Source organism: Myxocyprinus asiaticus, chromosome 30, assembly GCF_019703515.2.
Source record: "Myxocyprinus asiaticus isolate MX2 ecotype Aquarium Trade chromosome 30, UBuf_Myxa_2, whole genome shotgun sequence".
In the NCBI taxonomy this organism is placed as follows: domain Eukaryota; kingdom Metazoa; phylum Chordata; class Actinopteri; order Cypriniformes; family Catostomidae; genus Myxocyprinus; species Myxocyprinus asiaticus.
The window spans coordinates 17,549,467-17,573,858 of record NC_059373.1 but is presented as its reverse complement, the minus strand read 5'-3'; the positions used below and the strand labels follow the sequence as shown (position 1 = coordinate 17,573,858).

At 39.7% G+C, this 24,392-nt stretch overlaps 1 protein-coding gene across 2 annotated transcripts in view; it reads right to left on the bottom strand.

Moving 5' to 3' along the window:
• Window positions 1–24,392, bottom strand: part of csmd3b (CUB and Sushi multiple domains 3b) — a 715,228-nt gene that overhangs the window by 82,728 nt on the left and 608,108 nt on the right. For both annotated transcript variants that reach the window (XM_051664389.1, XM_051664390.1), the window contains exons 44-48: window positions 22,268–22,413; window positions 12,627–12,707; window positions 10,242–10,355; window positions 7,313–7,501; window positions 6,683–6,829 (exon numbers count right to left, since the gene is read on the bottom strand). In XM_051664389.1, coding sequence (XP_051520349.1) covers window positions 6,683–6,829; window positions 7,313–7,501; window positions 10,242–10,355; window positions 12,627–12,707; window positions 22,268–22,413 — 677 coding nt within the window. The remainder of the gene's footprint in view (window positions 1–6,682; window positions 6,830–7,312; window positions 7,502–10,241; window positions 10,356–12,626; window positions 12,708–22,267; window positions 22,414–24,392) is intronic.

Below are 24,392 nucleotides of genomic sequence, written 5' to 3'. Positions count from 1 at the left end.
GATTTCACAAGCCGAAAACAACTGACAGGAGGCTAAAGCCTGAAAAAAGCAGCAAACGTGGCATGTCAGTTCGCATTTCATCTCAGTTCAAAGGTACTCTGAAGCATACGGCCTAACACAACTTTCTTCCTCTCCATAACCCATCATATACTGTATGTGTGAAGGGGATGTAGGTACCAAAAAAGACCTATTTTTACAGGGTTGCTGCAGAGTTTTTAAAATAAAATGGAAGATTTTTAAAGACCTTTTTCAAGACCTGAACAAATAAAATTAATACCATATCCCCATACCAAATCAAACCCATCTCAAAACAATCTCAAAATAAATCATGTATCACAGACTCTTACTTAAACAGGCAGGGGCACACATTCAACATTGCCTTAACATTGCTTATCAGTAAAACAGGGTAGGCTATATGCAAGTTTAAAATACTCAAGACATGTTTTCCACATATACAGTATATCACATTAAAATTGATTTATTTACCATTATATAAATAAATACAAATTAGAGGTCAACCGATATTGGATTTGCTGATACGACATTGTGTTAAAAGAAAGGCAATTAATCTGCCAATAGTTTATAAAAATTTGTAGCCAATATTAAATGTTCTTAGACTTTCCTTCCTGTGATGGGGAGGGTCAGCCAGAGGCTACAAGAGTCCAAATTGAATTAAATTCCAGAGTCAGTTTATGGTGCAACTAAAATATCAATAACCAGGGAAAAAAATATTTTATTCATAACATGGGACTTTTAACTTTAAAGGCTGAAATACACCGGGGACTCATATTTTGAAATGTTTTTGCATCACTGCTTCCAGCTGCTCATTCAAACAGATTCAAAGGGAAATAAAATGTGCTCTCCTACAATAATCTACAACATATTACAGTGTAAACAATTAAAAGTAAACATTGTCAAATTTCATCAACACTACACCATCAACAGTTGATCATTAGTAATCGCTTGTCATACATTTCCGATACGGCCAAATGATTGTGAACTGCTCTGCAACAGCTGAGACACTCACAAGCCAACGTGTGCTTGGAAATAATACAACAGTGCCGCATTTTCACACTGAAGGATGCAGTGCATGCATTTATTTAATTAAATCATATTCTTTTGAAGTCTGATAATCACATTAGGTCATGTCACGATTCCTGTCTTTCCGCCCACAAATTTAAGACCTCAAATCTAAGATATTTAAGACTTTTTATGACCTTAATTTTTGGAAAACTGAATTTAAGACATTTTAAGGATCCGTGGGAACCCTGTTTTGTCTCAAACGGACAGGTCAGAGGAAATGTTCTTCCTTGCCGCTTCCTTTCCTCTCATCTGTACCCCATTAGGTTAAATTAACTCAAGGCTTGGGTTGAATGGAAGTTCCGTCAGGATGTGTGGCCCTAATAACAGGTAAAACTGGGTTTAAGACTTGCAACTGTGACAGAAAGCAAAGCCAAGCTACTTGGTGCTTGTGCCCTGAAGCAGAAATGTCATTTTGATGGAAAGACAGTGCTGACTGTAGAGAGTAGAAGCCAGGCTGTGAGACAGACAGCAGAAGTAAAGGAAAATGTCCTGGTTACTTTCGTAACCCCTGTTCCCTGATGGAGGGAACGAGACATTGTGTCGATGTAGTGACACTAGTGGTCACTCTTGGGAGCCCCAAACACCTCTGATTTTGAAAAAAGGCCAATGGGAATTGGCGAGTGGAATTTGCATGCCACTCCCCCGAACATTCGGGTATAAAAGGAGCTGGCTCGCAACCACTCATTCAGGTTTCATGCTGAGGAGCCGAGACAAGTTCCCGGCCATTTCAGCAGGTAGTTCAGTATTGTGGCAAGAGGGACACAATGTCTTGTTCCCTCCATCAGGGAACGGAGGTTACGAAAGTAACCAGGACGTTCCCTATCTGTCACTCACTCGACGTTGTGTTGATGTAGTGACACTAGGGGTCCCTATACGAAATGCCACATTAAGCTGAACTGTGTTACGTGGACTGGCGGTGCGAGACGGGCAGACGGCTGTGTGCCTCGTAGCCAGCGCACCAGGCCGTCACGTAACCTCCCCCAATGCTCTTATGAGCCCAACAAATAGGGACAGGCTAGCCCAGCCGTGGCCTCTTTTCCTCTTTTTTTCTCCCCAGAAAGAGTGGAATTTTGTTTACCGGCTGGGGGCCATAAGTGTCTACGTCGGGGGGGGGTGTAACTCCCAAGGGGAAGACACCGTGAAGACCACACCCCGCCTGGAGGGGGGGGGGGCATTTTGAGTGGAAATACGTCATATGGTCTTACCGAGTCTTGTCGGAAGTATGTCATGTGGAGAAATCCCATGGTAGGTCCTACCCAAACGGGGAGGAGCTCTACAAACATGGTGACGGCGGGCAGAGGAACCTCTGCCCAAAGAAGACGCAGTTTACCGACATGGAAATGATTTAGCGGAAGTTATATCACATGGGGTCACCTATGGGGAACCAACACATGTGGAGCACCTACGCCAGAACAGGGCTTATTTAGCACATGTCTGGGCCAGCAGCGAGTTTCTCCGCAAACTCGTCTGCCACAGGGCTAAGGAGGAAAGTCATCCAGGGATCATAACTGGGAGTCAAAAGCGCACGTCTTCACCTCAGGGGAGGGGAAAGGCGCTATGCGCAAGTGGTACACCAGGCCAGCTGTCCCGGAACTCACCTGCTCGTACCTGACAATATACGGGATGAGACCGGCTCAACCCGGAGATTATAGAACCTCACAAAGGTGTTGGGTGTTGCCCAGCCCGCTGCTCTGCAGATGTCTGCCAAAGAGGCGCCATTGGTCAGGGCCCAGGAGGCCACCACACTCCTAGTATAGTGGGCTCATAGCCCCACGGAGGGCGGCACGTCCTGAGTGTGATATGCCATCACGATGGCGTCAATGACCCAATGGGCAATCCTCTGTTCTAAAGCTCTGCGTCCAATCCAAATAGATGCGTAAAGCATGCACCGGACACAGCAACGACAAGGTTGGGTCTGCCTCCTCCCGGGGCAGCGCTTGCAGGTTTACCACCTGATCCCTAAATGGGGTCGTGGGAACCCTGGGCACATAGCCCGGTCGGGGTCTCAGGATCACCTCCTAGCGCCACTCAGGAACCTGATGATCAAGTCGTGCTTCCCCAAATACTTACCATCTACTGCATCGTGATGTGCCGAAATGGTGGCTACATACACCTTCAAGGTGGAGGGGAACAGCCGCCCCTCCAGCCTCTCCTGCAGGAAGGAAAGCACCGATCTGACTGGGCATCTCTGGGGGTCTTCGCAATGGGAAAAACACCACTTAGCGAACAGACGCCATATTTCAAGGCATACAGGCGCCTCGTAGAGGGAGCCCTAGCCTGAGTGATCGTGTCTACCACCGCGGGTGGTAGGCCACTTAGGTCTTCCACGTCCCATCCAAGGACCAGACGTGGAGATTCCAGAGGTCTGGTTGCGGGTGCCAGATGGTGCCCTGTCCCTGAGAAAGAAGGTCCATTCTGCTGCCTGGGAAAGCATGTCCATCAGCTCCGCATTGGCCTGAGACTGGGCGACCATACCTGAAGGAGGAAGCCCAGCCGAAGCCTCCGCATCAGACTGGACGAGCCCACTCTCCGATGCTGCGATCGAGAGCTCATCATCTTCCTGGGCTCCGAATAATAGGTCAAAATCACCCTGAGATGAGCCGGCGGTCTCATCCGAGAGCCTGATCAGGGCAAGCGAGCGTGCCGAGGAATGGGAGGCCCGTGGGGGGTTACCCGGCGGAGGTGCTCCCATTGAAGTCCCCAAATCGCCCCCAGTGCAAACCGACGCAGCCTCATACCCGTAGGGAGCCGCTGGAGTGGCTTGCCCTCTTACGAAGGAAAGCCGTGACCACAACGTTGCCATAGTCATGTTCTCGCAATGAGGACATGACCCATTCACGAATGATGTCTCCGCGTGGGCAGCACCCAGACACATAACACAGCAATCGTGGCCATCAGAAGCGGAGAGATAACTACCGCAACCAGGAATAATACACAAACGGAAGGGCATCTTTAAAAAGACATTCCGTGAGTGCCACTCTTTTAGTTAGGAAATATACTCTTTTAGAATATATTTTTTTGTTCTGCCGAAGCGCCCAGGGGCATTCTCTGCACTCCACAGATGCAGAGGGGGAGAAGCCGCTGAAATGCGCCGTAGATCTAGCAGTTTGAGGTGAATAGTAGGGAGATTGAATTCAGTGCACTGAACGCAACCGCTCGGCTCCGAAGAGAAAATCTGAATGAGTGGTTGCGAGCCAGCTCCTTTTATACCCGTATGTTCGGGGGATTGGCATGCAAATTCCACTCATCAATTCCCATTGGCCTTTTTTCAAAATCAGAGGTGTTTGGGGCTCCCAAGAGTGACCCCTAGTGTCACTACATCGACACAACGTCGAGTGAGTGACAGATAGGGAACTATTGATTCATGGGTTAAGGTAGATTTCACAACTTAAATAATTGAAAATATTTGAAATCTTGCAACTCTACAAAGCTGATATGAGAATAAATTTAAACAACTGCCACTGCAGTAATTTGATATGCACATTACCACCCATAAAATTCACAATAACATCTTAATTTGCCACAATATAAGGGATAGGGGAATTTGTTAACAGAGTTACAGGGACAGTCCCCCTGGTACAACCTGGGGTTAAGGTTTCTTGCTCAAGGGTACAATGGTAATAGCTCAAGGATCAACCCTAAGATTGTCCTAGGATTAAGCCTTGTTGGGTTTGAGTCTAGAGCCTTTTGGTTACCAGACCAGATTAACCAGTGGACTACACCACCTGAAATTATAGTAAAGTTAGCTCTCCGTATTTTACTTCTTGAATATAGTCACTATCTGAAATGCCTAAAACTTTTTAAAATTGAACAGGACATTGTATATCTAGGGATGTAATATCATGTTCCCACCAAAATGAAAAGACAATATGCTTTAGAAAAACCCTGCAGATAATAAAAAATGTTATGCCCATAAAAATTGTACTAGCATGTCTCTTAAGAGTTGGTAGGGGTAAATTCACTATACAGTTGCACAACTTTAGCATGTGGTATATTTCAGCACAAAAAAACATCATCTTATTTAGAAACCAACCATAGTCCAACTTGACCAGGCCTAATGTTTAACTAATTTAGTGCTTTGGCAGACGTATTAAAATTAAGTCAATGTCAATCTTTTCAGTGTGAATATGCCTAATTTTTATGCAAAAGAAGCCTGTTATAGATTGCTCCTTATTGAGAAATGACAGTGGAATTTGCCTGATGCAATTAACATTGTGCTATTTTCACTCACTGAAAGCAAGTGGTAATCAGAACGTTATTAAAAGAGTTGTTTGTTCATTTTTTGTTGATCATCAGTTTAATTAATACTTAAATTAATTTAAATTATATTTAAATAGTAGGCTACATGCACATATTAATTGGAGACCTCCACGTGCGTTTTATGGTAATAACAATTAACTGATTAATTGAGAGTTAATTTCCACGACAATCGAACATGAAAATGTCAGAAAATTGACATCCCTAAAACCGACGCGGACAGCGTGTGAAAATTTACAGAGCTATCCGCGGGCGCAATGCATTCTTAGTGTATTCCTCTGGTAGTGTCCAAGAGAATGCTGCATTCCAACTCATCTCTGCAAAAATGGAATATTGGAATAATAACACATGGAATTGGTGTGGAGTGGTGAGAGAGAGCAATGGGTCAATAAGTGCAACTACTGTGCCAATGGGTCTCTACCTCTTCTTGTTCTGTCAGTATGATTTTTCCAAGAGCCTGTAAAGCGCATGACCCCAGCTGCAAAGGCCATTTGTCAAACATATATGAGGCCCACTCTCAAGTAAGGAATTGTGCCTATGCCTCTTGGGCACTGAAGACAACATAAATCCATCAGTACCACATGTCCAAGTTTATCAGATGAAATGAGGTTTACACTGAAATGTAATAATCATGTACACAAGGGCTTGCACGACTACTCATTTTTACTAGTCGGCTGGTGGTACAGAAAAGTATCAATATATACCTTAATTAAATGTCAATATTTACCTTATGTAAATGACTCACCACATACTGTGCAGCATCAGTGAGATAATGTTGAGATACCAATGTGCACATATTTTCATTGCCAGATCCATGCTGCTTGTTTTGTCATAAACGGTGAAAAAAACAAAACAAAAGTGATGTCCCAGTCGCTTACAGTTTCTGTGAGTCTCTAGGAGGCACTCTATTAGTTTCTGGGTGGTTTGCAAAAACGATGCGCCTATGTGAACACTCCAAATTAACATAGATGACAGTTCGCCTATAACGTGTTTTGTGTACACAAAACGCTCCAGTTTTACTATATTTTCACTTTTACGTGATTCCAAATATATATTTGCATATATTTGGCAACACATATCTGGGACACACTAGGATCTGTTTGTGGACAGTGGCATGTGATCAACAACTTGCCGAAACAGACCAAATGCATAAACTAGTGGCAAAACTAACTGACTAGTTGACTAGATGAGCAGTCGGTGCAGCGCCTAACATACACACACACACACAAAGTGATCACACTTCCTCAGCCCAAAATGTGCATGCTCACTCAAATTCAAGACCAGGGACGGAAAGCGTGCAAGCGATAAAGAGATTTAAATGGATACATACTTTGATACTCACCGACATAGCGGATGCGGAACCCTCTCTTGTTGGTGCCGTGGTCTGCTGACCAGCGCAGAAGCAGCTGGTGGCCGGTAGTGGTGATGTTGAAGGGTGTGGGGAGGTCACCGCTCAATGTGGCCAGTGTCTGACTATGAATCGTGGCTCCTTCAACAGAAATAGAGGGGAAAGGATAAAGAGACAGTTTGTAGGAGTATTGTTATATGAAATTATACCTGTCAAAAGAGATGAAACTTATAATGGTGGGTTGGCGCTCTGGAGAAACACAATTTGACTTTGGCTCTTGAAATTTATTTTGGGAAATATCTTGAAAATAGGCAAAGCAGGCAAAGTGTAGATAATATGAGCCTTGGCGATAAACAGTGTCTTCTCTGTGCATAGAATATCCACACTTATTAGTCTGCTATCAGTTCAAGTTTCACTTTTCAAACTTTACATTAGTAAAAACATGCAGTGAAAAGAAAAGCAGTTTATATCAGTACACATTATACAATGCACATATACACTAAATACTACACAGGTTTATTTATAAAATAACTGTTATATATATTTTACAGTATAATTATGACAATTCAGTGTAAATCTGGCCTTTACCAATAACAGCCTAGATTATATGAGAAAAAAGTCTACCATCAAAGACTTCAAGTATGTCGTATTCCTTCTCGGTCTGGAAGAAGTCAAAATACAGGGTGATATTGTAGCCTTTCTCCACATTGATGCTCCATGAACACATCTGTAGGTTGGGGTAACTGTCTGGGTACCCCGGACTCAAAATCACCCCAGATGAGTCAAATCGAACATCATGAGCAGGGCATTGCACTGTGGAAAAAACATATTTTCAAAAACTTATTTTATTGTGTATTCATTTTGTTCAAAGCAGTCATCCATAAAAAGATTATAACTAGAACACTAGATTAGAGGACTGCTGTAACAACAAAACAAAACAAAAAACAAAACAAGCAATCATAAACCTTGTACACTAGATGACTGGTGGAAAAAGATGTGCATCAAAACGAACAACAAGATGGGCATCTGACCTGATATTAACTTAACTTACCTTAAATTAACAACTAAAATCACCTCTTAGGCGTGTTTAATCAAGTTTAATCATTCAAATCTTTTATCACTGCTGAGATTGCCACAATTCTTCACTTAGTTGAAAATAATCCATAAATCAGTTTGTTGGTATCACATTTTTTCAAAAACTTTAGGTGGAGGGCAATTGCAGTTTGCCATCTTGCAAAAAAAAAAAAAAAAAAAAAAAATACAAATTCATCAAGTCAACCTGAAATATTACATACTCTGCAAAACACTTCATGAGAACTCCTGCTCTGTGGCCCACTTTGTTTATTCTGCTCTAAAACTGCTTTAATGTGCATGACAAATGATTGAACTACTGTTTCCAGGCACTTTCCTGAATCTAAGCAGAGGACAAATTCTAACAAAGTGAGTACTCTCTCATGGGGACGCAGGGAGAAAGATGGAGCTACTAAACTCAGCAAGAGACGCATCACTCATCAACTTCCAAACCCAGGGAAGAAATAGTGACGGGAATGACTGAGCTCTTCGTGGACTAAAAGCAATACCACTTTTGATCACATTTTACCCTCCATTACATGTATGATACTTTTCTGAGTGATTTGAGCTTATAGTCTAGCTTTGAGAATATCCTGTGATTTAGTTGTGGATGGAGGTTGGCCGTTTCTATGGCAACACGTTCTCGTATGTTCAAACCTTTAACCTTTGTTCTGCGCTACTGTATACATCACTGGTGTCTGAAAGAAAAGCCATAATCGGCACATAATCCTAGTAAATGGAGGCTGGTGGGACTGTGTCATATTGGCTGTGTCCGAGAGCTTAAAAATGCTGCCGGCGGTAGGAAGGCAACAAGGCATGTCCATCAGGTAGGTTTTTGAAGGTAGCACAGATGCTTCCTTTGTTGCCTATGATATCCCACAATATAATGATATCCTCTGTGTAATTCAGAGTTTGGTGGAAAAAAAATAAAATAAAACAGCACCCAATGGATTGTTTGAAAGGAGTAAATTGAATTAAACTTTTTTTTTTTTTTATACTTGTGACTAGTTACTAAAAGGATAGTTTACCTAAAAATCAAAATTCTGTCGTCATTTACCCTCCCCCATGTCAGTCCATACACGGATACATTTCATTCTGCCTAACTTTTGTGTTTCACGGAAGAAATTCAGTCATATCAATTTGGAACACATTAAGGTGAGTAAATGATGATGGAATTTAAAGGAATAGTTCACAAAAAATTTAATTCTCTCATCATTTACTCACCCTCATGCCATCCCAGATGTGAATGACTTTCTTTCTTCAGCAGAACATAAATGAAGATTTTTAGAAAAATATTTCAGCTCTGTTGGTCCATGCAATGCAAGTGAATGGGTGCCAAAATCTTTAAGCACCAAAAAGCACATATTGCCATCATAAAGGTAATCCATGTGATTCCAGAGGATTCTGAAGCAAAATGTTAGGTGTGTGTAAGAAATAGATCAATATATATATATATATATTTTACTATAAACGTTTGTTTCTGGCATGTTATGCATGTTTACAAGGGTGGAGTTCAAGCTGCCTCTCGTGTGACGCAAACGTGTTGGCAAATTCACGCGAGAACTGACACTTAAATACGCAAAATACGGAAGCGCAGTGTTGTTTACAACAGAGGAGGAGGAATGTTATACAGAAGCTGAATTGGTTTTGCTATAGATGTATTTGTGTTTGTGTTGGTTTCTTTTTTTAAATGGTGCTTGCGTGTGCTTATCTTGGATGCCTCAACCTATTGAAAAATTTTAGATTACGTCCGCGGGCATCATCGCAAAGGGAAAGACTCACTTTTCACAGATTCCCTATCAATGGTCCTAAGCGACTGAAGCTACAGTATGGGTGGTCACTGTTCACTGGGATGTTAAAACTGAGTCACTCAAAATATTGAGGGTGTGCAGTGAACCTTTTTCCCCTGCCGATATCAGACCAGCTGAGGGATCTGACAATACTGACATGCCAACAAGTTTACATCACGCGAGAGTCAGTTTGAACTCCACCCTCGTGAGCGTGCATACCACAGCTGGCAGGAAGCGACCATTTTTAGTAAAAAATCTTTTTTAAATATTGATCTATTCCTTACACACACCTAGCATTTCACTTCAGAAGACATTAATTAATCCACTGGAGTTGTATGGATTACTTTTATGATGGAAATTTGTGCTTTTTGGACAAACTTTTGGCAGCCATTGATTTGCACTCTATGGACCTACAGACCTGAAGTATTCTTCCAAAAAGTCATACACATCTGGGATGGCATGAGAGTAAGTATATGATGAGAGAATTTTCATTTTTGGGTGAACTTTAAAAATTAAAAAATTACAAATTTGCTTTTATGTCTAAAGCTTACTTGAATTTTTTCTATATCATTTGACATGACATTATGGTGCCTCGGAAGCCAGCGTGGAACCAGTTTCCTTTAGGCGTACCTTCATCCAAAATAGCTGCCTCTGAAGTCGAAGACAGAGCCATTATTGAAGAATACATTTACCTTGGCAGGAAGGAGGATGTCCGTCCATCTGTAACCTTTCCCCTAGCCTGCATGTCAGAATCTCACTCCCAACCAGGGTGAATCCAGGGTGACAACGATACCGTATAATATCACCTGAAAGACAGAGAGAGAGAGAGAGAGAGAGAGAGAGAGAGAGAGAGAAAGACTTACAATGATTAAGCGTCTATTTTAATTAGGTGGGACAGCTAACCAACCTTTATGGCTTTAATGGAGACAAATGCCAGTAATATGGTGGTGGAGATATATATATTTTAATATTAAACCTGAAGAGTGATAATTGAGCTGTAAGACAGCAGAGTCTGCAGCCCTGGCTAATGAATTGCTTGCATTGGCTTTGCACGACAATCCCCCTAACATCCCTCCACCTCCAGCATCTATGTAAAAATAATCATGTGTAAGCACATCAAAAGCACATCAAAAGTATGACGCACTGGAGTGTTCTTATGCAGAGGAGCATTCCTATGCAGTGATAGTGTCTAGGCAACAGGGTAACGTGAATCCATCTTGCTTACAGTACTGGCCTAATTTCTGTACCGCCAATCAAAAAAGCCAGACTTGATATTTAAGAATGCCAACATGCCTGTGGACGAGAACTCTTGAGCTATGAATGGGTCTCTTATTTATAGTACTAATTTAGTAGTCACTTTGGCACTGAGGGATTAGGATAGTAAGCTGGCTGATAGGGATGGGTTTTGATACAGAATTCCCAATTCAATTTGATTCCGATTCACAAGCTCTTGATTTGATTCGGATTTCGATTCGATCCAATATCGATTCATATGGGTTTATTTCAGATATAATGTCCTTTGCTTACATATAAAATAAATTATCTCCCAGCTAATTCTGTTAATTATACAGGAGACCTTTTAACTACATTAGGAAAATATTAATTTTACTAATTATATTTTATTATTTTTTCATCATTTTGGTCACATTTTGACTTTTAAAAAAACAAACAAATAAATGTATTCAATCAATAAGATATATTTCATATATTATTATATATTTATTGTTAAACTGCATAATTTTTACAATTTACAAGTATTTACACTGTTTTGTTGAACACGTGCTAAAACCGGTTCTGTAACGGCAAAAACGGCATTTCTGTAAACAGCACTTTTAAATAAGCGCATGTTAATTTAGAGGACTCAAATGGCTTTACCTCATCTGTGCCATGCATGATTAGAATTAAAAAAACTTTGTAGTTGTTTTTGATCAACAACTGACTGTAAAGAAAAGAAAGGGTATTAAAAGAGACAGTATTCAATGACAAATGGGTTGCGTGGATCTCGTCTTGAAGCACATTACATGGAACAACTGTTACTCTCAACACGCTGTGAAAAGATCTCTCTGCTGAACACTTCACGACTAAACCACAATTTCTGGTGAGTGAAATGTAAACATTTACCAGCCAGTTGCCAAATATATTCACTTTAGTCGCATAGCACAAAGTTTGGTTGCAAATGCGAATGATTTCCTCTCATTGTAGTGGAGGGTTGCGCACTGAGTGAAAGATCGATCTTGGGATATAAGAATCGATATTGAGATCGTTCAAATGAAGTTCGCGATTAATCATAAAAACAATATTTTTACTCACCCCTACTGGCTGGAATGACTCAAGACTCCTATAACAGGTGGATTAGGGGATGGATATGTGGTAAAAGATGATGAGCATATAGAGGTGAATTGAAGTAGCGATTAACATTTTACTGTCACTTTTAGACTCTGCACATTAAACTGAGAAAGGAGTATTTTAACATTGAACAAACTGATACAATGACAAATGAAACAAATTTTATCTGAAGGTAAACTGTTCACAGCACAAACTTGGTTTACTTTAAAGGGGTCAGGTCATGAGGAATACAATTTTCCTTGATATTTTTACATAAAAGAGGTCATTGTACTATTAAAACATACTGTAAGTTTCAGAACTCAAAACTTCCTCTCCAGTCTAAAAAGAATAATTATTGTTTACATTCTGCAAAAAGTAATCGACCACATTGTGATGTCAAGATGTGGTGTTCATTTGTCACCACATTTTTGTTTGTTTGCTCTGCAAAGATTTTAGCCAATCATAACAGTGGCCGTGTATTTTAAAGTCTTAAAGGGGACATAGCACCGAGTGTTTCAGGCATAATTCCAGAGACAGGGTGAAAAAAGGACTTATAATATTGCAATACGACTGTTTTTTTTTGTTGTTGTTTTTTTTGTGTGTGTGTGCAAAAAAACAAACAAAAATGTACTAACATTTTAAGTGAACATCAAATAAAAAAAAATACATGACATGACCCCTTTAAGCTAGCACTTCAGAGTCAGAATCACCTTTTTTCAACCATATGTAATAGAAATGCAGTGTGTTCATACCTATCTCTAACTCATTGTCCTCCATCAAGATATCTGCGTTTGCCACATCTTGTGGAGGCTGGCACACTCGTAACTGGTAGGCTGCAGAGAAAGACAAGGAAAGATGAGATGACAGAGTTTAAAATGACTTTAAACACTGTCTGTCTAATGGTTGCAAATGCTTAAAAATGCTGTAAGTCATTTTGCTAACTTCTGACATTTTGCAAACTTTAACACATACCCTCTCTCCAAAACCCCACCCCAACCCCACATGTCTCCCCAGTCTTGAATATTTGGTTGCATCCTTGTGTGGATATGATTTTAAACATGGGCCCCAAAAGTATTTAGACACTTAAGTCACTCTTAAAATGTATAAATTCAGTTGCAAACTGAAGATGTCAAACCAACTGGCATCTTCAAACAAATTATGTTACAAATTTCTCAGGAATAACAGTTTTCTAAACTATGTTTGTAAATACTTTTAATCAACTGTGATCTTTAGTGCATGTATTAAGTCAGTTCCCCTAAAGTTCACACAGGTGTCCAAGCAGAGTAACCATAGGTGTAGTTCATCATATTAAAGGGATAGTTCACCCAAAAATGAAAATTCTCTCATTATTAACTCACCTTCATGTCATCCCATTAACTTTCCTTCTTCTGCACAACACAAATTAAGATTTTTAGAAGAATATTTCAGCTCTGTTAGTCCAAACATTACCAGAAGTAATCCATACAACTCCAGTGGTTAAATCCATATCTTCTGTAGCAATATGATAGGTGTGGGTGATAAATGAGATCAATATTTAAGTCCTTTTTACAACCCCAATTCCAAAAATGTTGGGACAGTATGAAAAATGCTAACGAAAACAAAAAGTATTGATTTCCCTTTGCTATACTGAAAACACTACAACTAAACATTATATGATGTTTTACCTTGTGAATTTCATTCTTTTTTTAACATTTTTTTATGTACAGTAATTTCTAATCAGATGATTGCAACACACTCCAAAAGTTGAGACAGCGGTAATTTAAGACTAATGACAATTTGACGAGTTAAAATGACAAGGTAATGTGAAACAGGAGATGTTAAACAGGTAGGGGGTAATCGTGTCATAGTATATAAGGAGCCTCCAAAAACAGCCTAGTCCTTCAAGAGCAAGGATCATTCTAGACTTGGCAATTTGCCAAAATATTCTTCATCAAATAATCCAGCACTTTGAGAACAGTGTTCCCCAAAAACAAACTGGAAGGATTTTGGGCATTTCTCCCTCTACAGTGCACAATATAGTTCAAAGATTCAAGGAATCTGGTCAAATCTCGGTGAGTAAAGGGCAAGACGAAAACCACTTCTGAATGCGTGTGATCTCTGATCCCTCAGACATCACTGTCTTAAAAACCACCATTCATCTGTAATGGATATCATGAACATGGGGGAAAAGGACCATCCAAGCTGTTATCAGCGTCAGGTCCAAAAGCCAGTGTTTGTATGGGCCAGGGGTGTGTCAGTGCCCATGACATGGGTAACTCGTACATCTGTGAGGGCACCATTAATGCAGACAGATATGTATACATTTTGGAGCAGCATATACTGCCATCCAGCACCGTCTTTTCTAGGGACTTCCCGGCATTTTCAGCAGGACAACTTGAAACCACATATTGGCCGAATAAGCAGAGAGTGTGGGTGCTAGATTGGCTTGCCTGCAGTCCTGACCATCTCCAATTGAGGATGTGTGGCGCATTATGAAGCGCACAAAACGACAACGAAGACCCCGTACAATTGTGCAGCTGAAGACCTGCATAATGGATGAATGGGGGAAAATTCCACTTTTTAAACTCAACAAACTTATCTTCAGTGCCTAAATTCTTAAGTGTTATTAGAAGAAATGGTGATGTTTCACAATGGTAAACACTTGACAGTCCCAACTTTTTTGGACTGTGTTGCAATCATCTGATTTGAAATGACTGTATACATAAAAAAAAACAAAAAAACAAAAAAAAAAAAAACAATGAAATTCACAAGGTAAAACATCATATAATGTGTAGTTGTAATGCTTTCAATATAGCAAAGGATGAATATTATTTACAAATCACACCTTTTTGTTTTTATTAGCATTTTTCATACTGTCACAACTTTTTTGAAATTGGGGTTGTACTATCAATGTCCACCTTTAACCAGCCCTACCTATTAGGTGGCTGAATGTGAAAGTCGCTTCCACACCAGAATGTGGAAGTGAAAGTGTAGATTTACAGTTAAAAAAAGAACTTAAATATTGATTTGTTTCTCACCCACACCTATCATATCAATTAAGAAGATATGGATTTAACCACTGGAGTTTTATGGATTACTTTTATGCTGACTTTTGGGCCTTCAAAGTTCTGGTCACCATTCACTTGCATTGTGAGGACCAACAGAGCAGATATATTCTTCTAAAAATCTTCATTTGTGTTCTGCAGAAGAAAGAAAGTTATACATATCTGGGATGGTATGAGGGGGAGTAAATGATGAGAGAATTTTCACTTTTGGGTGAAAAAACTGCAATCGTGTTGGACTAATGTTGGCAGCCACAAAGGGTCAAAATAATTGACCAACTTTATGTAAAATGTTATGCTTGAAAAGTATTTGTGCTAAATTTATTTAAAATAAATGCCACTTAGTTTGATTTTTTATTAACTAATACAATGAAATACATAAACTTTTAAGTAAGTGTCCAAATACAATTTGGGGTGTGCAGGGTTGTGCTGGCATCCAGTCATAGAAGGGTGACTATCACAGCACTCGATGCGTCTCCAGAATGGGCCTGCTCAGCACCTTTATCAATCGTTTACATCTACTACTGACAAACTCACATCAGATAGATGTCCTAGCAAGGGAGCATGGTGCTATTATCACAAAGAACAAAACACGAGAAATCGACTCGCATAATGAGCGATTCACTTAACAAGAGAAGGAATTAACTGAACATTTATCCAGATATGGATTGCATGAGTAATGCATTTGTTTTGAGAGTATAACAACACTGCAGCCTTCCCTGTGCAATGTATATATAGCTGTAAGTGTTGATGATAATTAACTAGTAGCTTTGCGCTGCAAAACTGGCATGTTAATTATTCTGGTTTTAATGAAATCTGTGAACGCAACAGGGCCTCGGAGCGCACACGCTTATTCAAGGTTTGACATGAAGCTGTAATTGTAGAAACTTCAGACTGATTAAGATGAATATCAAGATCCTTTGAGCTCCTCATCTTGAGGACATCAGGAGCTGACAAGTGGAGGTGGAAGACACTGGCAAGTTCAGCTTTCAGAAAGCAGGGTTGGAAAACACGAATTAACTATTGAGGCCCACTTAGCATGTGGCGGTTTCTCAGTGTGTCTGCTGATGAGTAGTCCGTTGTGTTTTGGGGTAAGTGGCCAAAATGGAACGGCAACAAAAGGGGTGGCCTGGAGAGCTGAACATAGGCAACAAAAGGGGTGGCCTGGAGAGCTGAACATACAAGCTCTGATCAGTAGCCAAGTGGCTAAAATCACAAGTTTACTCCCAAGAAGAGGCTTTTCAAGGGGACGTGAAACAGGAGAAAAATTTACATGAAATTTAAAGGGGTATTTTAATACAAATTTAAAACTGTGTCATTATTTCTTCACTTTCATGGCATCCCAAACCTGTTTGATTTTGTGTCTTCCACAAAAGGAACAAAAAAGATGTTAGTCAGAATGACAGAATTTTTTTTAATTTATTTTTTTCCTCTCAATTTGGAATGCCCAATTCCCAATGTGCTTTAAGTCCTTGTGGTCACGTAGTGATTTGCCTCAGTCCGGGTGACGGAGGACAAATCCCAGTTGCCTCCGTGTCTGAGACAGTCAACCCGCGCATCTTATCACATGGCTTGTTGAACGCGTTGCCACGGAGACATAGCATGTCGCCATGGAGACATGGCGCGTGTGGAGGCTTCACAGCACCCACTGTGGCAACCATGCTCAACTCACCACGTGCCCCACCGAGAACGAACCACATTATAGAGACCATGAGGAGTTTACCCCATGGTCTTCTACCCTCCCTAGCAACCGGGCCAATTTGGTTGCTTAGGAGACCTGGCTGGAGTCACTCAGCACACCCTGGGATTCGAGCTAACGAGCTAGTGAACTCCAGAGGTGGTAGCCAGCGTATTTTACCACTGAGCTACCCAGGCCCCCCTAGTCAGAATGACAGAATTAAGTATTTTTTTAGGTGAACTATCCCTTTAAGCAATAACCTTTTGCTTTTTGTCTTGAGTTTTTCCATGATGAATCAAGGAGCAGGGGATGTGCGTGATAGCGTGTATGTGTTTCTGAGATCCATTAGAATGAAACTTTAAAATCAAGTTGTTAAAATGGGTTGCTTGGTGATTCTCTAACTCTGAGATGCCTCTTTGATGTCCTTGGTGTCTGGACAGAATATTGAGTAAAGCCCCTCTAATAAACTTGAGTGAATTTGAAGGGGCCTGATTTCTGCATTTGAGAGTCCATTTCGAGCTCATAATCATATTCCATAGATTCCTGTCTAAGCTGCTTTGGTTAGATTGGCTTTCAAACACAGGAGGATGCGACATTAGAGAGCAGATCAGCAGACCCGACAGAGCCCTAATATGATTAGATAACATACTAAATACTGGATGAATATTTCAGTTTAATCACTGGTAATTTTTGCTAATTCATATCAAAGCGGATGGTTGGAAATAAAGTTGTCTTTCAACTCGGTGTCCCATTTAATCCAACTCAAAAAGAAAAGTTAAACTCATTATGATGGATGGGGGTATTCCCAGGGCAAATCTAAGTAAATATAGACAATCCTCTCTCTTTGTTATGTATGCACATCACAGTCTAAAGCATCTGCAGATGGAAAATTTGTCATTTGCAATTCTCATTCAATCTACAAAAGATGGGCAGAGAAACAGAACTCATGGAGTAAAAAAACAATATGGTTTGGAGAATAAAACCTTTTAAATCTCAAATCAAAAGGCTTTGCATCTGCCAAAACACAGATTTACACCCTAATATGAAGATTGTGACACACAACGTTAAAAATACTTATAAAATGGATAGTTTCCACTCTTAATTCTGATTGGATGAGCTATGTTTGAAGCCGTTGTACAATGACCATAAACGCCCATCTGTGATTCTATATTAATGTGCCAAGTTGCAAGGTTGTATTGCAAATGAGAATAGGTTTAGATTTACTCTGAAAATTGTTGATAAATTTAAACCCCTTAACCGTGGTAAAATCACTGTCTTCTCATGGCTTATTGCTTTAAAGTGTTAATTAGTGCTTGAAAGGAATGGTTCTCCCAAAAATGAAAATTCCCTCATCATTTACTCACCCTCATGCCATCCCAGATGAGTATGACTTTTTTTCTTCTGCTGAACACACACACACACACACACACACACACACACATTTTTTCGAAATGCTCCAAAAAGCACATAGAGGCAGCATAATAGAAATCAATAAGACTCCAGTGGTTAAATCCATGTGTTCAGAAAGGATACTATAAATGTGGGTGTAAACAGATCAATATTTAAGTCTTTTTTTACTACAAATTCTCCACCCTGCACAAAAGGTGGCTATATGCAAAAAGAATGCGAATTGCCAAAAACAAAAGAAGAAGAATGTGGAAGTGAAAGTGAAAGTGGACATTTATAGTTAAAAAGGACTTAAATATTGTTCTTTTCTCACCCACACCTATCATATCGCTTCTGAAGATATGGATTTAACCACTGGAGTCATATGGATTACATTTATGCAGCCTTTATGTGCTTTTCTGAGCTTCAAAGTTCTGTCCACCATTCACTTGCATTGAATGGACCAACAGAGTTGTTGGGCCTCATGTATTCAGATAGAAGACAAAGGCAGGCCTAATACAGTCGTAAAACCTAACTCAGGCCCCCACATACCAAGTCATAGATTTTATTGATAAAAATCGCGCCAAAATCAAACAAAGAGAGTCCAAAACAGACTACAAATCCCATGAAGACTTGCTTACTAAAAAAATCAAACTCTCAACTCCTATTGGATGAGGCACACGACAGAACGCACCTCAACCATGACATCATCAGGAGTAGAAATGCCTCTGAAATGCTTCCGGGATTTGCTTCCAGCAACTTTGCTCGGCGTGTGTATACACATGAACTTTGCTCATCGCTGCTCTCAGGTACAGCCTCGTGGCACAAGGAAGTAACGTCCGACTTGAAACTGTGGCCATACAATCTCCATCTCGCTGGACGAGTTGAGATTACTCTGTGTTCCACCGAACACTCTAACGGATCCGAAGGAGACCGGCGAGCAATCCACATCTTCATCCGTTTGCCTGCAGAAGTGAAGAGAAAAGATTTCTCTTCCCTCTTCAATCAAGTCAACATCGCTGATTTCTCCTCCAGCCCGCCGAGAATCAGCAGCCGTACCGCCCGCCGACAGAGCGAGGAAACGGCCTCCCGTCATCACCCGAGCCTCGAGGAACTGAGTCTGAGTTAAAGAACGGATGAACACACATTCTGCATCCTCATGCGATGCAAGTAAGAGGTTTACGTCTGGGCAGAGATAGAATATTATAGTGTGTTATTCTTGTGTACCAAGGTTATTGCTTGTACAGTTTACGGACCGCCATGTCCGCTCATTATTAATACTCAGGTATTAATTATCACAAATTTGATTTGCTGTATTGTGGTCCAACCACATTGGACTGTTGTGCATTTCCACCATCGTGGGTGAGACCGGCAAACTGAGTATATCCATTAAAGAATCAAAGACCGCGGGACGTTTTACGAGCCATCCACCGCGTCTCTGAGTGATAAACTAACAGCTGCTTCCTCACCCACGATCGCGAAACCGGCTTTGGGGCCATCACTTTATTCTCTCTCTCTCTCTCTCTCTCACTCTCTCTCGTACTAACCACACACACACACACACACACACACACACACACACACACACACACACGCGCGCGCGATCCCTCACAAACATTCTCGGACACATTTTTGGCTAGTAGATAGCTTCGTGATAAAGCTTAGCTTTGTCCCTAAGCTATCGTACAAGCGGATACACGCGGTAACTGGTAGACGCCATTGACTGGTTTCTCTCCGCCCACATTCGCGGCCATATTCTCTGGCCGGAAGTCTCGCATGACATACTCTCCACGAGAGTCACGTCCGCCATTTTGTGCGCGTCCCTCCTTACACACACACACACACACACACACCCCCTCATGTGTTATAGGATTATTTTGATTTCCATATCTAATCATAATCACTGTTTAGTTTGTAGTTGTAAGTCAGAAGTTTATTGACTGCATTGTATTAATTATTAATTGATATTACTGCAGAAATAAACTTTGTTATATTACAAAGAGAAGTGTTTTAGTTTGTTTTGCATACACCTGTGTCATGCTGACGGGATGTCAGTGCTCGGATTCAAACCTTCATTCATTGTTTTTTTTCCCCGAAAATCGATATTCTTTGGATGTCGATTTTCCTAAGAAAACAATCTAATATTATATATATTATATATATAATATAATATTGAGACTGTTATACTATCTGGTTATTAGTCCCTGATTCCAGAGTGGTGCCCCGTCAATGTTAATCCTTCTTAATATTCTATTGATTTTTGATAATTGATAATTATCTTTGATGATTGTTGAATTTGAATGATCAAAAAGCAAGTGTCAATTTTAATTAATGTTTCATCGATGTTAACAATTAACGATTATCTTTGATAATTGTTGATTTAAAGGATTAGGAAAAGCTAACATTGATTCTCATCAATGTTCTATTGATTTTAATAATTAATAATTGTCTTTGATAATTATTAATTATTGCTAATAACCAAACCCGCTCCTAAACGTAGCACACTACATTTACTGGAGCCCCATATGAAGTTTTATTGATTTAGATTAAATTAATTAATTTAAATATTAATTAATTACTAAAGAAATAATTAATTATTTCTGATAGTAACACTGATCTAAACAATCAATAAAGCCCTACAGAGCTGAGATATTCTTCTAAAAATCTTTGTTTGTGTTCAACAGAAGAAAGAAAGTAATACACATCTGGGATGGCATAAGGCATGAGTAAATGAGAGAATTTTCATTATTGGGTGAACTATCCCATTACGTTTGAGTAACGGAATGTAATATGTATTTTTTTGGATTAATCAAAGAAACCCATACCTCAACTGATCCTCATAATTACTTTAGTATTTCCAAAAATTTGATCCTCTGAGCATGTGGCTTTGAAAATTTGTTTGATCTGATTGTTGGTGTGACTCACAGCATGAAATGGTCATTTCACTCCATTAAGTCTCTGGAATCGTTAAGCCCTGAGTGACAGCTGACATGGGCCAAGAATAAATATGAAAGCATGTAACAAACCATAAATACTACTCAGAGGCTCAACTTATGTCAATATAATCAGTGTAAAAGCAAGCCGGTGTGAGTGCCTGTTAGTCAGACAAATTAGAAATTATTCTGACACACTGTATTGACAAATGATTGTTGAAACAGAATGCACCAGTTTTCTAACGTTGTTTTGCAGGTCATCTCAGGTTCTCGGCTTGAAAAGAGCCTATGGCAGGACGGAGGGTGGGGCCGGGTTGTGATTCCGCACACCCGGCCCCTAATTAGGCTGATGAAGTCCAAGAGGGATAAAGGTGACCGGAGATGGCAGTGCGACAGAGAGAGAGTTATGGGCAGCTGCCCGACACCTGTGTGTGTCTTTTGGCTTGATAATATAAATAATATTTTAATAATAAACTGAACCAAAAGACACACACAGGTGTCGGACAGCTGCCCGTAACTCTCTCTCTGTCACACTGCCGTCTCCGGTCACCTTTTTACCTCTTGGGCTTCATCAGCCTAATTAGGGGCCGGGTGTGCGGAATCACGACCCAGCCCCGCCCTCCGCCCTGCCACAGAGCCTTAGACAATTTTTTTATTAATATTAAACAAGCCTAAGCAATAATTTATATAAACATGTGAGTATGATAAGGTGGTTTACATACACTATGCATAAGGCTGCAAGACATGAACATGAAAGTCTCACTTGGAATCCACTGGACATCAGTAGATGAAAGTGTGAAAAACACTACATTCTTCAGAGTCTCCCGAAGAGACAAAGGATGTAGAACTTAAACAGTTACAGTTGAAAAAACTGGTTTAACTGACCTTAGTCATGGTAGATAGATGCCATATTAATTTGACGTGAATAAAAACAAGGCTTTAAGGGATGGAATTATATTCTGTTCAGAGGATAATACAGCCTTTATGTCTTTGGTCTAATATCCATGACTTTGTCTAATTTTCACAACCCATGTTTTCCAGAGTTTTTGATAAATATAAAACTATAAGTATGATAAATTGAGTGGACTGTAATTGTATTCCTCACAGCCTCATTTTCATTTGCGACTAATTAAATATAGACCTAACCTGACTGAAGTCCATTATCGTTTGCATTTTTAAAAATCATAGTATATGGTTAGGCAGTAATCGATTTGGTAGAGTAATCTGGTAAAAGTGGTTTATCAGAGATGTGGCATGGAGGATGGTGCATATGCTCAGACATGCCCACCCCTAAATGTTTTAACCATTGTTTGTCACTTCTCTACTGTCCTGTATGATTAAAGGCAACATCTCACCATGGTAACTGAGCACAAAGAAACCACTTCCACTGAAGTCGCTGTGAAACTTGATGAGGATCTGATTGGATGTGCTGTAGACTGACTCCAGTGCTGTGTTACCACTGAACTGACCAATCTGTGGAGAGCTCTGGTCTGGACCATCCCTGCAAAAATTGGAAATAGAAACATTAAATTTCATCCATGGCAACATCTAGAATTTTTGACATGATTAGTTGTAATTAAGACAGTCCTAACTCATTTAATGTTAGTATATTTAATTGCAAAATTGTGTGGTCTGAAACAGCTAGTAAAGACTTCAAGCACCTACGCACTAGAGTTTACAATGCGTCAGAAAATGTTGCGAATCCATAGATTTCAATTGGGATTGTGCATCGCAAGGACAGAGGAAAAACGCAAGGGTTTTCAAAAGTGAAGCTCATTTTTGGGTGAAGTATTCCTTTAACTTTTTGCTGAAATGTACTCTAGACAGATGGGTCCAATTGGGCTTTTGGAAATCCAGTTTGCTTGATATCAAACTGACATTTCACAACCTAAAAATTTACCTTACACATGCAGCCATATACTTAATGTACTCTATACAGTACCCAAAAAAGTGACTAAGTGATTACACTGGGACTAAATAAATGTAATATTTAAGACTGATTTCCACTGTGGTATGCCGCTTAAAGTTGCTTTTATAAACCACAGTCTCTGAAATGGGACTTAAATCCAGTGGCCCAGCAAAAATAACAACTATGCAGTCACACAGTGTGTAATGTCTGAAATGGAATTTTAAGCGAAGACAGCAAAATTGGCAGTCATTTCTCTGTGTCTTGTGGTTTATTAAGCTATCCTCCTTCCATATCTAGCTCACTCTTTACAATAGGCCAGCCCAGCAGAAATGCATGGCGGTTTTGAGCTAAAGTCTTTGTATTGTATATCTACGATAGGGCTGTACTAATGAACCAAAAGACACTGTTTTATCTAGGTCACCTATGATACATGAGTTGGTCACAAGGAGCAGCACACTAAGGAACTGATGTAGTACCCAAAGAGAGAGCAAGACAGAATGGTGCATATGCTATTGAATGTATACGGTAGTTTATGTTTCAGGACAGACTGAAGCACTTCAATGGACAATGTAAATACAATCTCTATTTCAGACGGTGTACAGCAAAGAAAAAAAAAAAAAAAAAAGGAAAAAAAAGTAACCTCTATCTCTGCTGAAAATGCATTATTTAAAACAATGTGGATTTCAGGGTGTGCAGAAGCCATTAATAAATAAAAGTACCCTTTGGAATCAGGACCTCTGATATGAAAAGTGAACAGATTACATTAATTATTGGATACATCCAGGGTTTTACTGTGCATTATTCTGTCTCCCTCGTAACTGGGTGTCACAACAATCTGAAGGACAATTAGTCAAAAGCATCATCTCATCCAAACATCTGAACAGCCTAAACTGTCTCTGTGAGAACACAAGTCCTGCAAATGCTTGCTATTATCTGTATCTCCCTCATAAATCTATCAATATCATAAACAGTGCGATCCAAAATTCAGAGACCACTAGTTAAAATGCTTCTATTTTGTATTCTTTAATATGATTTAATGCAGGTATACAGTGAAAAGATTAATTGTAAATATTTTTTTGTGAATTTCAATATTTAATAGAATTTGGTTTGTACAGTATATATTTTGCTTTAGTGTTCAAAAAGCACATTACCTGATGATCCATTCTATCTCAACATGATTTAAGAATATCCCAAAAAGCATCTTGTGTCCTGCCCTTTTGTAATAAGGAGTTAACTTGGTCAAAGTCACAGATGTATTTATTTTTAGAAATAGAGCAGAATCTTAAATATTTCTTCTTCATTTTACATCATGGATTATCTTTTTCAAAATCCTAAAACTGTTTATTTCTAAGATGAAAAGAAATCAGAGATTTTTGATGCGGTCTCAAACTTTTAGACCCCAATAAAGTGCAGTATACCCAATTAGCAAAATATTTTCTTAAATGGTTAAAAAAAGACAATGCTCAAAAGGAAAATTAATGCAAAGAAAGTCTGGAACTCTGATAGTTTGATGAAATGTTTTATACATTTATATACAGTATGTAATATGTAATTATTTAAAGGAAATCTAA